The 12,253-nt window shown below is 38.7% G+C and overlaps 3 protein-coding genes across 8 annotated transcripts; 2 read left to right on the top strand and 1 right to left on the bottom strand.

The window, feature by feature from the left end:
- Nucleotides 1-18: 18 nt before the first annotated feature.
- LOC113492719 (F-box-like/WD repeat-containing protein TBL1XR1) lies at nt 19-4,341 on the top strand. The gene is made up of 8 exons (XM_026870336.1): nt 19-197; nt 468-617; nt 778-923; nt 1,036-1,235; nt 1,331-1,451; nt 2,604-2,756; nt 2,970-3,161; nt 3,236-4,341. Exons 1-8 carry the CDS (start codon nt 140-142, stop codon nt 3,734-3,736), a joined length of 1,521 nt encoding a protein of 506 aa, XP_026726137.1. The 5' UTR covers nt 19-139; the 3' UTR covers nt 3,737-4,341.
- On the bottom strand, nt 4,259-5,631 carry LOC113492720 (DTW domain-containing protein 1). 2 transcript variants are annotated; one of them, XM_026870338.1, is made up of 3 exons: nt 5,198-5,631; nt 4,393-5,122; nt 4,259-4,360 (listed from the first exon to the last, which is right to left on the bottom strand). In XM_026870338.1, the coding sequence occupies exons 1-2, from the start codon at nt 5,390-5,392 to the stop codon at nt 4,394-4,396; spliced, it is 924 nt and encodes a 307-aa protein (XP_026726139.1). In that variant the 5' UTR covers nt 5,393-5,631; the 3' UTR covers nt 4,259-4,360; nt 4,393. The 2 variants fall into 2 exon arrangements, with proteins under 2 accessions (XP_026726139.1, XP_026726138.1); XM_026870337.1 differs by having other exon boundaries at nt 4,259-5,122; nt 5,198-5,630.
- A 195-nt stretch (nt 5,632-5,826) lies between these two features.
- On the top strand, nt 5,827-12,154 carry LOC113492718 (gamma-tubulin complex component 3 homolog). 5 transcript variants are annotated; one of them, XM_026870332.1, is made up of 18 exons: nt 5,827-6,206; nt 6,452-6,618; nt 6,700-6,801; nt 6,896-7,049; nt 7,320-7,502; nt 7,714-7,796; nt 7,873-7,990; nt 8,152-8,283; nt 8,365-8,455; nt 8,537-8,694; nt 8,874-9,096; nt 9,306-9,445; nt 9,534-9,740; nt 9,818-10,035; nt 10,451-10,592; nt 10,744-10,858; nt 11,130-11,304; nt 11,665-12,154. In XM_026870332.1, exons 1-18 carry the CDS (start codon nt 6,137-6,139, stop codon nt 11,695-11,697), a joined length of 2,511 nt encoding a protein of 836 aa, XP_026726133.1. In that variant the 5' UTR covers nt 5,827-6,136; the 3' UTR covers nt 11,698-12,154. The 5 variants fall into 5 exon arrangements, with proteins under 5 accessions (XP_026726133.1, XP_026726134.1, XP_026726132.1 ...); XM_026870333.1 differs by having other exon boundaries at nt 5,828-6,206; nt 6,688-6,801; nt 8,892-9,096; XM_026870331.1 differs by having other exon boundaries at nt 5,828-6,206; nt 6,688-6,801; nt 8,880-9,096.
- Nucleotides 12,155-12,253: the final 99 nt, after the last annotated feature.

The raw sequence follows: 12,253 nt of genomic DNA, 5'->3' as shown, positions 1-12,253 counted from the left end.
AGAAATATTACAATCTATTACTCTATTACAATCAATGATCGGTGTGAAGTAAATATAGAGGGTTAGATGTTTTTTCTGGGTTTCTAAAGTAGGCTCACATAGTTATTTTTCATGTTTTCAATATTCTTGTTAAAGCAAGATGAGTTTTTCTAGTGATGAAGTAAATTTTCTAGTGTACCGCTATTTACAGGAATCAGGTATGGTTCATTGAACTCTCAGACGCTAACACTCTGTTTTACGTGACAAATGTTTTATAAACTGCTCTTTACTATTTATTTTCCTGTAGCTATGTGACACTAAAAAAAAAAACAAAATTAATAATATAACATTTTAAATGTGTTTATTAGAGACCAATGTCTTAAATTTTTTTATATCTACTGTGATAATATTATTGATACACATCTCAGCAATGAGAAATGGTGTAAACTTGCTAGAGAATACAGAATAAGTGTCATTTTCTTTTTCAGGTTTTCATCATTCTGCATATACATTTGGTATTGAGTCACATATATCCCAAAGTAATATCAATGGTGCATTAGTGCCACCTGCTGCATTGCTCAACATATTACAGAAAGGATTACAGTACACAGAAGCAGAAATCACTATAGGAGAAGATGGTAATAAATTTGTAGCCACTACTCGTCAATTTTATTAAAAATCATATTTGCTGCTACTGTAATATATATGTACTTAAAAAAAAAATGCGAATCAGATGCGAAACTTTCTTGTTGAATATTTGTTTTGCCTAGGTATTCAATTGTATCATTCTTGTTTTAGGCACAGAAACTCGTCTTACAGAAAGTTTAAGTTTAATTGATGCAGTTACACCTGATATTGTAGCTGCTAGACAAAATGCTCACAATGCTCAGAAGCAAGCCATCAAGGCCGAACCTGGCTCTGGTGGAGAACAGAATGGTGTTGATGTACGTACTTACTCATAACTGATTGCAACACATAAATATAAAAAGTTTGTCTGAACTTGAAATATCTTATGTTAGTAAAATTCATGTTTAAGAACAACAGCATTTATTTCAGGGTACTACATGTGCTGCAACTGCAGCTCCAGGGGGAGCAGCCACACCCAGTGCCCCAGAAACAATGGACATGGATCAATCTATAGAGATCCCGGCTAGCAAAGCCACAGTACTTAGAGGACATGAATCTGAAGTATTCATATGTGCTTGGAATCCCAGCACAGACCTCTTGGCAAGTGGATCTGGTGACAGTACAGCCAGGTACAACTTTACTATGTTTTCTCCATGCACAACAGTCTTGTTTCTATTTAAAAGTCATAGTCTTGATATGTGGTTTTGAAATCTCTTAATTTCAGAATATGGGACATGTCAGACAATCCAGCTACAACCCCCAATCAGTTGGTGCTGCGACATTGCATTCAAAAGGGTGGAGCTGAAGTACCCAGCAACAAAGATGTTACCTCTTTGGATTGGAATGTAAATATATTCATATTAACATATTATGTACATTGTTCTGTTTGCGAATGCAATTTCTTTTCCTTCTTGTGTTATTCTCTAAATAAAGGATAAGCAACATTATTTTATGAGTGAAATAACCAAAAGCAACCTTAAGCAATCTGTACTACATACAAACATGGTTCTTTCTAATTCTGTTAAATAATTATCACCATTCAACTTCATGTAAGTGCTGGGCACTTGTCTGTGTAGCAATTTCTATAATTCTCTATCCCTATGTTGAGACTTCTGCCTTTACCTTTAGTTGGTGTTTGTGCTTCCTTTTTGGCCTTCATCTGTTTCTTTTAGTCTCTATATGGCCCTCTATTATATCATTGCCATATACAGGGTAATTTTTGAACAACCAGCCAAAATTTAACAATATGACCTTAGAAAAGCGAATAAGAAACATAATGCTTAAGTTTGAATTTTATACTACATAGTATAAAAAAACGCATTTCAAAGTGTCCCAAATACTACCAACGATTTTGAGCCGCCTATAACAAGTTGTACTTTGTACGAGAGCTCTACCAACACTCTTTTAACAGTATTAATCTATAAATAAGAAAATTTACAAGTGGCAAGTAAGTTATCATATTATTAATGAATACCTAACAGAGTATCTAGTATTCGCTCGCCGCAAAGTGATTAAGCTGACTAGGGCAGTTTTGACTGTCCATGCGTTCGCTGTTTTAACTCAGGATAAATAGAAAATAAATTATTTGCCATAAAAATACTTTTTTTTTTTCTCAAAGATCGAACTTATTATCGATTCAGAATGATCTGAAAAAAAAATAAGAATTGGACCCAGCATTTTGGATTAGCTTTATTGACTACCGTAAAGATTACTACATAGTTAAGACAGCTCCATTTGGAAAGCACTACTGGTTTTTTGATAAATGTTCTATTGCCTATATATTAGATTATTTTCCAACCACCAGCCATTATTTTAAAAGACTGTTATGTTTGTACGCCCCACGTACAAAGGCTAGAGTAAGGAAATACGTGATTATGTAGGTAAATTGTTATAGACGGCTTTGGGATCAGAAGCCTGCCTTTTTTAATGGTTGCCTTCCTTCTATTTTAGTTGTTAATCAGCAAATAATCTTGTATTATATATATATATTTTTTCAGTGTGATGGAAACCTGTTGGCCACTGGATCTTATGATGGCTATGCTCGTATTTGGACCACAGATGGTACACTAGCATCAACACTAGGTCAACATAAGGGCCCGATATTTGCCCTGAAGTGGAACAAAAGGGGCAATTATATTTTGAGTGCTGGAGTAAGTAGTAACAGAATTCAATTCGACAGTGACGCGCTTTCTATAACCACATAGGACACGCATTTATACATTTGATCCAAGAAATGCTTGTCCTGTATTTGGTGCATGTGACTTGAATGTTTGTCATACTCCCGCAACACAAGGATTAAATTCCTTACTCCGGGAGTTATTTTTTTTTTATAATATTAATCTTACAACACTATTTCTTTATAGGTTGACAAAACTACAATTATATGGGATGCATCCACAGGCCAATGTACACAACAATTTTCTTTCCATTTGGCACCAGCTCTTGATGTTGATTGGCAAACAAACACTTCATTTGCATCTTGCTCAACTGATCAGTGTATTCATGTTTGTAAACTGAATGCTGACAAACCAATCAAAAGTTTCCAAGGGCATACTGTAAGTAAGACTATGCTTGACTTTAAGAGTATTCAAAATTATTGCATTCCTAATCATTAATGGTTATGTTACAGAATGAAGTTAATGCCATAAAATGGGATCCCCAGGGTCAGTTGCTAGCATCATGTTCAGATGACATGACATTAAAGATTTGGTCCATGAAGCAAGACACTTGCGTTCATGATTTGCAAGCTCATTCAAAAGAAATCTATACCATCAAATGGTCACCAACAGGGCCTGGAACTCAAAACCCAAACATGAACTTGATTTTAGCCAGTGCTTCCTTTGATAGCACTGTACGCTTGTGGGATGTAGAGCGAGGTGTCTGCATACACACCCTCACAAAGCACACTGAGCCAGTATATAGTGTGGCATTTTCTCCAGATGGCAAATTCCTTGCCAGTGGATCTTTTGACAAGTGTGTCCACATATGGTCAACACAGACTGGAAGCCTTGTCCACTCGTACAAGGGCACAGGAGGTATTTTCGAAGTGTGCTGGAATTCACGAGGCACCAAAGTCGGCGCAAGCGCTAGTGACGGTAGTGTCTTTGTTTTAGATTTACGTAAACTATAACAACCGGCTGTTAGAAACACTGTATGTGTGTTTAATCATAAAAAAATCAGGCGATGACTTGAACATTCTGTAGAGGGTATATTATTATTAGTTGGTTTATCTCATCAGTAAATAAAGTAATAAAAAGAATATATTAAAATTCATGCATATTATCATAAATTATCTAATGTTGGTAGTGTCAGCAGATTCAAAGCTAAAATAGCAAATATTATAGATAAATATGTAATCACATTATTTTTAGGGATTAATACTGAAATTCATTACAAATTACCTAGTGGCTGTTTATTCAAAAGTATACTCAATAACTCTAGAGATAACTAATAAAGTAACTTTTTAAATTACCGTCTGCGCATGTAAGATATTTGTGACATTAGTGAAAAAACCAGTCATGTCAAATTACAACAACACCTCTGTCTGAATGTTTCAAGTTGATAGAATGAAAATTCTTTGAAACTATACTTAATTTTTTGTTACTTGTGTAATAATAGGTATAACTATTGTAAGAAATAAAACTATAAATAGTAAATTAAGTTTATTTTTTAATTTTAGGTCATGTATTCCTTAAAGGTGTAAACTTATAATATTAAAGTAAAATAGACCAGTTATATATGGACTGTTATTGAATACCAGTCACCCAAATTACCATAATATAGATAGTTATGACATAGGCCTTTTATATGCTAATAAATTATCATGCTTATAAAGTTTATGCAGTTTCTCATACATGAATTTAAAGAAATACAACAAGTTATCATACTGTCCATTGTAAGGGCGACATTGAGGGTGATTCTCTTCTTTACTATGTACTGGATAATGACAAGTGAGGTATGAGTCATAATTTTCACTCCGGCCCCATGCACATATGTGTAACTCCAATAGAACTTGATGTAGTGCTTCTATTGTTGACAAATACCATCGAGGACTGCCTCGCTGGTGCCGCCAGAATTGTGAGGCTCTCTTTTGAAGAACTATTGTAGGTATCTTTTGTAGCCTTTCATCAGCATAAATTCCTCGACTCTGATTCCAAGTGCTGTCTATAAGTACCACTCTATCTATTGGAAGTTCTTGAGAGTGATAAATTTTAAAAATTTCTTGGTCTTTTAGAACCTTTTTCATTAATGTCCCTACACAGTACCCAGAAGGTAGCTCTGCTAGTAATAGTTCAGAGTAACTGGGAGCATCTAATTGCCCAGAGTACAATTCTTGTACAGTTTTCGCCTCAGCTCCTGGAAACAGCAAAACAGTTCTGCCGCCTTGCGGGTATTCAGGGACGTCTGGATATGTATAAACATTGACATCATCTGGTGCTAGAACAGCTGCATGTGCCGATGTACTTTTCCCATCAATTTCCCGCCGATGTTTAATGATGTCAACTTTAATTGGCAGCTAAAAACAATTGAAACTTTAGACGTAACAAGATACAGTGTAATAACATAATTGAAGTATCAGTTGTACTCTTACCCTGCAGTGAGGAATTTTGGACTCGAGTAACGTGACGGGGACAAAACAAGTGTAACAGAAATACATTCGTGATTTGCCGCATCGTGGGCATGCACTTCGACTGTTTAGGTTGTCTAAGGATTCAGAACCTGAAATATACATTCCTTCAAACGGGTTATCATCGCGAATTCTCGCTTCTGGGCTCTTAGGATTCATATTAATGAACTTTAATTGTAAATGGCGATTGTCAAGAAATAACAGGAAAACTAGTTTTAGTGTAAAAACATTGACAGTGTTATTATATTCATTTATAAATCGAAATATAACAACAAATGCATTTCGTTTTCTTAACCTATTCGGATGATAAAAACAAATTGATGTCAAAATCAATAGGTGAGAGAAGCACAGACTATGCCAAGGTACGGATTATTATTGACATTGTTTATTTCAACAGACAAACAAATATTTAAACAAAATTCTTAAAATATGATATAGTTTAAATTATTTTGTACCAAATACAAGCTACATATCATGGAAAAGTTGTGAAAAAAGATACTGTGAAATGTAGATTATCTGGAACACAATGTGCTATAAACATAGGCTATAAAACAATTTGGATTTGGTTATATTAATAATTTTGCCTTGGTAATAGTAACACTAAAAATAACTGCCAAATTAAATTGACAAGCTCAATTTTTGTTCTTGGTCGTTTATTTTATTTCGTATTCCCACAAGTAAATTATTCTTCTTCTTGTTATGTATCTACAATCAAACATGAGTTGGATTCCTTGAGATATCAGACAAGAATTTTGCTGTTTAAGAATTTCGTGAAAATACTTAGTGGAATCCTAACATTATTATGAAAATTTGTAAATAGTGTGATGCTTACAGTGTTTTGCCATCTACAAATAGAATTAAAACAGATAATATTGTACTTAGATGAGGCAATATTAAAGTAAAATGGACCTGACGTCAAGTAATCTCTCTGGACTACTTCAAAAATTGTGTGCAGGATTGTCACTAGATCCAGGTAAATTCTATTTTCAAAACCATAACAAATTGTTTTTGATAAGCATGTTAATGTCAAATTAAAGGCCATTTAGCGACGGTTTGTGCTTTTTTGATGTTTTAAGAGTACTTTTAGATATTCCTTTATGAATAACATACATGATTACATTAAATATATGGTACAAAATGCAAAACCAGGTACTTGACAAATTAATAATGTTTAGGTTCCTAATGTAGCTTTGTCTTACTTATGTCATGTTTCTGCAGATGGTGCATATGAGCTTGCAGTTTCATATCTATCATCAACTGGAGAGAAAACTCGTACTGTTCAAGATGAGAGACTGCTTTGTCAGAAAATCCAATCCCGACTGGCCAGTGTGTCTGCAAGGGATGCAGATAAATTCAGTGAATATTATTCAAAACTAAAAAATTCTGTAAGTACCCTTTGCTTAAAACAATCAGCTGTACACTTGCAGGTAGCTATAAGTGTGTAAATTTTGCAGTTTATTTTAAAGCAGCGAGTATCAGTCCTGGCTCTACTGTTGGCCCTGTCGGAAACACCTCAAGAGTCAGCGTCTACACAGCAGCTGTTCCCCATACCTCATCTTGCTGCTACTGTAAGTAAAATTGTACAATATTCTTATAGCAAAAGTTGCAGGTGGTTCACTCGTTTGTTGTTAGCAGTTATCACTTAAAAATATTATGTTACAGAAATCAGCGACCGGTATCTGTGGCAGTGCCTCAAGTACAAGTAAAAGTACCATTGGCTCTGTGAGCTGGGGCAGTCATGCAGTCAAGCAGCCGGGCTCCAACCAAAGCCTACCGTCCAATAACAGTAACATGGCTGTTGTACTACAATCCACGGGTATGTACCTTATTTATGTAAAAGAGATTATTTTAGATTAATTGAGAAGTTGAACTACTAACATTTTAATTAAAATCAAGAATTTATTTAATTTATAAAAAAAAGGAAACTAAAATAAAGGGTATCAAAGATGTTGAAATATATGGCAGTCGTCACTTGCCAATTAAAGTGTTTTGAATTTTGTACCATACATAGTTAATGTATGGTTGATTAATATTAATCTGGTGTTAAAAAAAAATGTGTTTATGATTGGAACTTAATTGCGTACAGACCGAACTAACGAGCGAACATGCGTGCGCGAGGCTGTGCTAGCGGCGACGGGTGTGCGCTCGCGGGGCGCAGGCGCCGCTCCGCGCCCGCAACAAACATTGCACGCACGTATCGCGCATCTCGGCTTCCTACACGACCGACTGAAGGAGTTTATCGACCCTACCTCTGGTCTAATGCCACAAGGTAAGCTATTATTTAGAGATGCTTAGTATAGTTGTTGCATTTACTCATATGAATACTATTCTACTTTTGCTTGGCGTTTGTCAAGGGTGGGCATGAATGAAAGAAAATGTGCTAATTTATCAAGAACAATGTATTATTGTAGTACAAAACTTATTTTGTCATTTTAATTTGTATACTTATTACTAGTTATTACATTAGTAACTTTTTACAGGTCTAATGGGAGAAGGACTTGTAGCATCGATCAGAGATGAGCTTACTGAATATTACCGCAGCGTCGCCCTTCTGCAGTCCCAGGTATGTTGCAAGCAAGTGCATAAGCAAAAAGTTTAACCACATGACATTGTTTATGTTAAAAATAACGTGTTCACAGGCATGTGAGGGTGACGGCGGTGGTGGCACTCTACGCAGGGTGTGCGTTTGGGCTCAAGAGCCACTCCATCGCCTAACTTGGCTCGCCAATATTGCACATGCAGCGCATCACAAGAAAGGTGAGTGAAAGCCTCACAGTTTCATGTTGCATTGTTATTAAATTGTTATGTGATTTATTGTATACTTCAGAAAATGAAGTTGCTGAAATTTTTCACATATTTTAGTTTCGTCAAATTGAGCTTCCCCATATTTTAATAGTGTATTTTCTACGCAACTCTAGGCGGTGAGCTAGCGTCCTGCGTTCACAGGTTCGTCCGTCACGGAGACGAGCGCGTGGCGATGCTTGCTCGACGACTGTTGACCGCGCTCACATATCCGCTCCTCCTTATGCTAACACGGTGGCTTCTCCATGGTAACATACACCTTACAGTAAAAACGTTTGTATTGTATTATAAACCTGTATCATATTTAACATTCGTAAATTTGCCCTTAGGAGAGATTGACGACCGTTTCAACGAATTTTTTATTGAGAGCAGAAGTGGAGTGCCTATTGATCGAATGTGGCATGACAAATATCGAGTCAGGTACAAGGTTTTAATTATGCAATCATAGTATGTACCAAGCAATATATTTTAAACTATTTACTTAAAGTATATAATTTTTAGGGAATGGATGGTGCCTACGTTCATGTCTCGTGAGCAGGCGGCGCAGATCTTGGCCACGGGCAAGAGCGTGGTGTTTATGCGCGAAGCTTGCCAGGACGAGCCCGCCGGCACCAGTGATCACGCTCAACATCTGCAGGCGCTGCTCAAACCACATACAGGTACGTTTTGCTAAACATTGTACCTTCTGTTCTCGACGTATAATTTATTTGCAACAAATCTCAATTTGTTTGTCTCCGCAATTTCGTAATTTATGTGTCTAGTTAAAATCGGCCTTAAGCCTAACCCTCTCCAAGTCGTACGTAAGTGTGGTGCGAGCGTAGCGTGTGTAACCCCGGAGGTACAGAGCTGTGCACAGGCGGGGAGCGCTCGACGGAGGGCTGCGCGTGGTGGGAGGCGGCGGGGCTGCGCGAGGGCGTGGCGGCGGCGCACGCGGCCGCGTCCGCGCGCCTGCTGGCCGCGCTCACCACGCACCACCACCTGCTCGACCACCTGGCCGCGCACCGCCGCTACCTGCTGCTGGCGCAGGGAGACTTCGTGCACCATCTCATGACGCTACTGCAGTACGTATCACACATATTACACCGAACACACCTTTATTTTTCGGTGTCAAACAATAATGAAACATTCGACTCCTGGCACGTATGTCGGACTCCCACTAACTGAAAACAATCTAGACCATTTCTACTGCAAAGAAAAAGACCTACGGATTCGCTTGCACATACTCCGAGCGCAGACCACATCACACTGACCTAAATCATTTGTGCCGCAGGGACGAGTTAAATAAACCGGCGACATCGCTGTATGTACATAATTTGACGTGCACTCTGGAGGCAGCGGTGCGCGCCACTAACGCACAGTTCGAACCGCAACACGTACTAGCCCGGCTTCACGTCAATTTGTATCCTAACTGTGAGTATCCTAGGTGCAAAAACTGCAATTGAAAATAATAAAATGACATTTTTTTATGGATTCTGATAATTATGTTTTGATCGCTAAGGCGACGGTCGCGATGACTGCGGTTGGGACGTGTTCGCACTCCAGTATCGCGTGGACGGCCCGCTAGGCACGCTGTTCCCGGCCACATGCGCGGCTCGCTACCGTGCGCTATTCACGCAGCTGTGGCGCGTCAAACGCATCGAGTATGGACTGCACGACGCTTGGCGCGAACATGCTATCTTACAGAAGAGGCTTAAGTATATGCCAGGTAATGCTCATAACAATTTAAGTCTTCTTCTAAGTTAGTATAAGGTCATATCATTTATTGGTGTGGTATTTGTGTAGAGGTGTGGAGCCTGATGCGGCGCGTGTCGTGCCTGCGGCTGGAGGCGCTGCGCCTGATGGGCGCGCTGCAGGAGGCGGGCGGCGTGGGCGCGGAGCCGGCCTGGCGCGCGCTGCTGGCCGCCGCCGCCGAGCGCGCCGACCTCGACACGCTGCTGCGGCTGCACCATCACGCGCTCGACCGCCACTCCATACACGCCATGATACACCACACCACGCAGGTAGCCTACAAATGATAACATTTCGAGGCGAGAAACAATTCGACAGTGTGACTGCACGGATAGCCGAGTGGTTGAGGTTACCACGCCAAACCCACTGAGCGCGACGTGTCGCGGGTTCAATCTCCGCGTAGGACAAGCATTTTTGTGATTCACGATAGCTTGTCCCGAGTCTGGGTGTCTTTGAATATGTGATTGAATGTTTGTAAAACCCATGCAACACAAGGACTAAATTCCTTAAGGCGGGTGTCGTTTTGTTAAAAAAAACCTACCACCTTTAAATCTTTACACCCCTCTTGAGCATGTTCAGCCATTGGGTATTTGAAGCACAATATAGCTTGGAAAATTATTTAAAAATCAGATCAGGTTTAAGTATAGCTGAAACAACCTAAACTAAACTACAATATTTCACAAACAGGAACTCCAGTCGTACTTGGGTAACGTGCTGAACGAAACTTTAGCGCTGCGGAGCTTCGAGTCCACCCTCCACGCCGGCATCAACACCGAGCTCGAACGAAGAGATCGACTCGAACAGTTGAAGGCAGAGAGATTAGGACGCGGTAAGACTATTAGTGTAAATGTCATTATTTCAAGATGATAAAATTATTATTTAGGTATTTTCATTTTAATCGCACAAAAAGTTAATAGTTCTTTCCCATCATGTATTTGGCGTTATCAGACAATATTAAATTTTTCTGTTTCTTTTGCCAGGTGAGTACGCGTTCACAGCGGCTGACGAGGCCCAAGATAAGGAAAAACGGAAAATTTTCCACCAGTTTCTGGCAAGTCGGAAAGCTGACCTCAATGTTTGGGCTCGCACGTACAGGTAAACACGTTTTGACGATTTTACGGATATTTCACATAACGGGACCGTTTATATTTTACGATCTCACAATTGTGGTCACGCTTCATCGCACCTGCGCCTGCGCCTACGAAAAAAGGCTTAGAGTGTAGTGTGTTAAGCGTTCGTTTAGAGTGTAACGGGATTAATAACACCATCACTTTTAACATGTTATTTGTAAGTTGGAGTAATACATTTTTGCTTTAATGGTTACATAACACCTCTAAACCAGGCTTGACGCTTGTGTTTGTCGCAGGGGTCATGTGACGACGTTGATACTGAAGCTGGCACTGCACGCCGAGGTGTCGCTGCAGACGCTGGCCTTCCGCCTCGACTACAGCGACTTCTACAAGCGCGGCGACGCCAAGCTGCACGAGCCGCTCACCTACCAGCACAAACGACTCAGCGAGATCGGACTTAATTTAGCAAAGGTGACTATAGAATTATAGATCTATTCACTCAGTGGTTATGAAGTTAAAGTAAACGGATGAGGCCACTGATTTGTTGTATTTTTGCTACTAGAATGACATAACCATTATGAATTATCCGGGGTTGATCTCTTTTTCATTTATTGAGTGACTTCAAGCAAAGGAGATTCTCAGTTCAATTGTTTGTATGTATGTATGTTTGTCCAGGATTATTTCGCGTTTGGCTGGAGCAATTTGTTTTAGAATGTTTTTAAACTCGGTCCATATTAAACTTTCGTCATTCTATTCACCAGTTTTACGATATTCATATCAAATTAATCTTATCGCAGATTACACGTTGTAAAATTAAATATCTTGTTACAGAGCAAACTAACAGATCGGACCAAGAAAAAATGACAAGTAGTGTCATTGGAGTGTTCCGCCCCAGTCTCGTTCAGACTCAGCTGTGCGCGCTCCTACACCGCGCAGTGCTAACGTCTACTTCCAAAATAAAAGTAATCTCATTCTTATTGTATAATTCCGTTTTTATAATTTGATTTCTCGGTGCAATTTCCGTTACAGAAAATAATTTTGCTGTGTTATTTTAAAAACTATAAACTACACTTGTATATTTCTCGGTGACAAATGTTTGAGTATAGCAAACGCGAACTTCTTGTTAGTTGAGAGGTTGGAAAAGTCACTGATGTCCGCCAATGTCATTAACATTTGTCACCAATTAAATATATAGCCTTTGTCTCTCTACTCATTGTATGCCCTTCCTAACTTGTGGGGATGTTTAAATAATACTATTACACTAACGCTCTCTATAAGTCATTATGTGCCATTATTGCCACATTATACATTTATTAACTAATTTGTTTTTGTTTTTATTTTCATGATTAACATTATGATGAACAATAATTAAATTAACAATGTTTGGTACTATCAAATAAATAAAAATGAACAAATAAGA

This window comes from Trichoplusia ni, chromosome 4 (genome assembly GCF_003590095.1).
Source record: "Trichoplusia ni isolate ovarian cell line Hi5 chromosome 4, tn1, whole genome shotgun sequence".
In the NCBI taxonomy this organism is placed as follows: domain Eukaryota; kingdom Metazoa; phylum Arthropoda; class Insecta; order Lepidoptera; family Noctuidae; genus Trichoplusia; species Trichoplusia ni.
Note: the sequence above shows the minus strand (reverse complement) of the source record. Positions and strands in the feature narration are given on the sequence as shown.

What these genes read in the sequence shown, in the direction of transcription:
- LOC113492719 (XM_026870336.1), top strand. Translation starts at nt 140, where the DNA reads ATGAGTTTTTCTAGTGATGAAGTAAATTTTCTAGTGTACCGCTATTTA. An exon ending in GAGAACAGAATGGTGTTGAT is followed by an intron (nt 924 to 1,035) that starts GTACGTACTTAC and finishes CATTTATTTCAG; the next exon opens with GGTACTACATGTGCTGCAAC. An exon ending in TCTGGTGACAGTACAGCCAG is followed by an intron (nt 1,236 to 1,330) that starts GTACAACTTTAC and finishes TCTTAATTTCAG; the next exon opens with AATATGGGACATGTCAGACA.
- LOC113492720 (XM_026870338.1), bottom strand. Translation starts at nt 5,392, where the DNA reads ATGAATCCTAAGAGCCCAGAAGCGAGAATTCGCGATGATAACCCGTTT. An exon ending in CCAAAATTCCTCACTGCAGG is followed by an intron (nt 5,123 to 5,197) that starts GTAAGAGTACAA and finishes AATTGTTTTTAG; the next exon opens with CTGCCAATTAAAGTTGACAT.
- LOC113492718 (XM_026870330.1), top strand. Translation starts at nt 6,137, where the DNA reads ATGGACCTGACGTCAAGTAATCTCTCTGGACTACTTCAAAAATTGTGT. An exon ending in GAGGCTTAAGTATATGCCAG is followed by an intron (nt 9,741 to 9,817) that starts GTAATGCTCATA and finishes GTATTTGTGTAG; the next exon opens with AGGTGTGGAGCCTGATGCGG. An exon ending in GTTTGGGCTCGCACGTACAG is followed by an intron (nt 10,859 to 11,129) that starts GTAAACACGTTT and finishes TGTTTGTCGCAG; the next exon opens with GGGTCATGTGACGACGTTGA.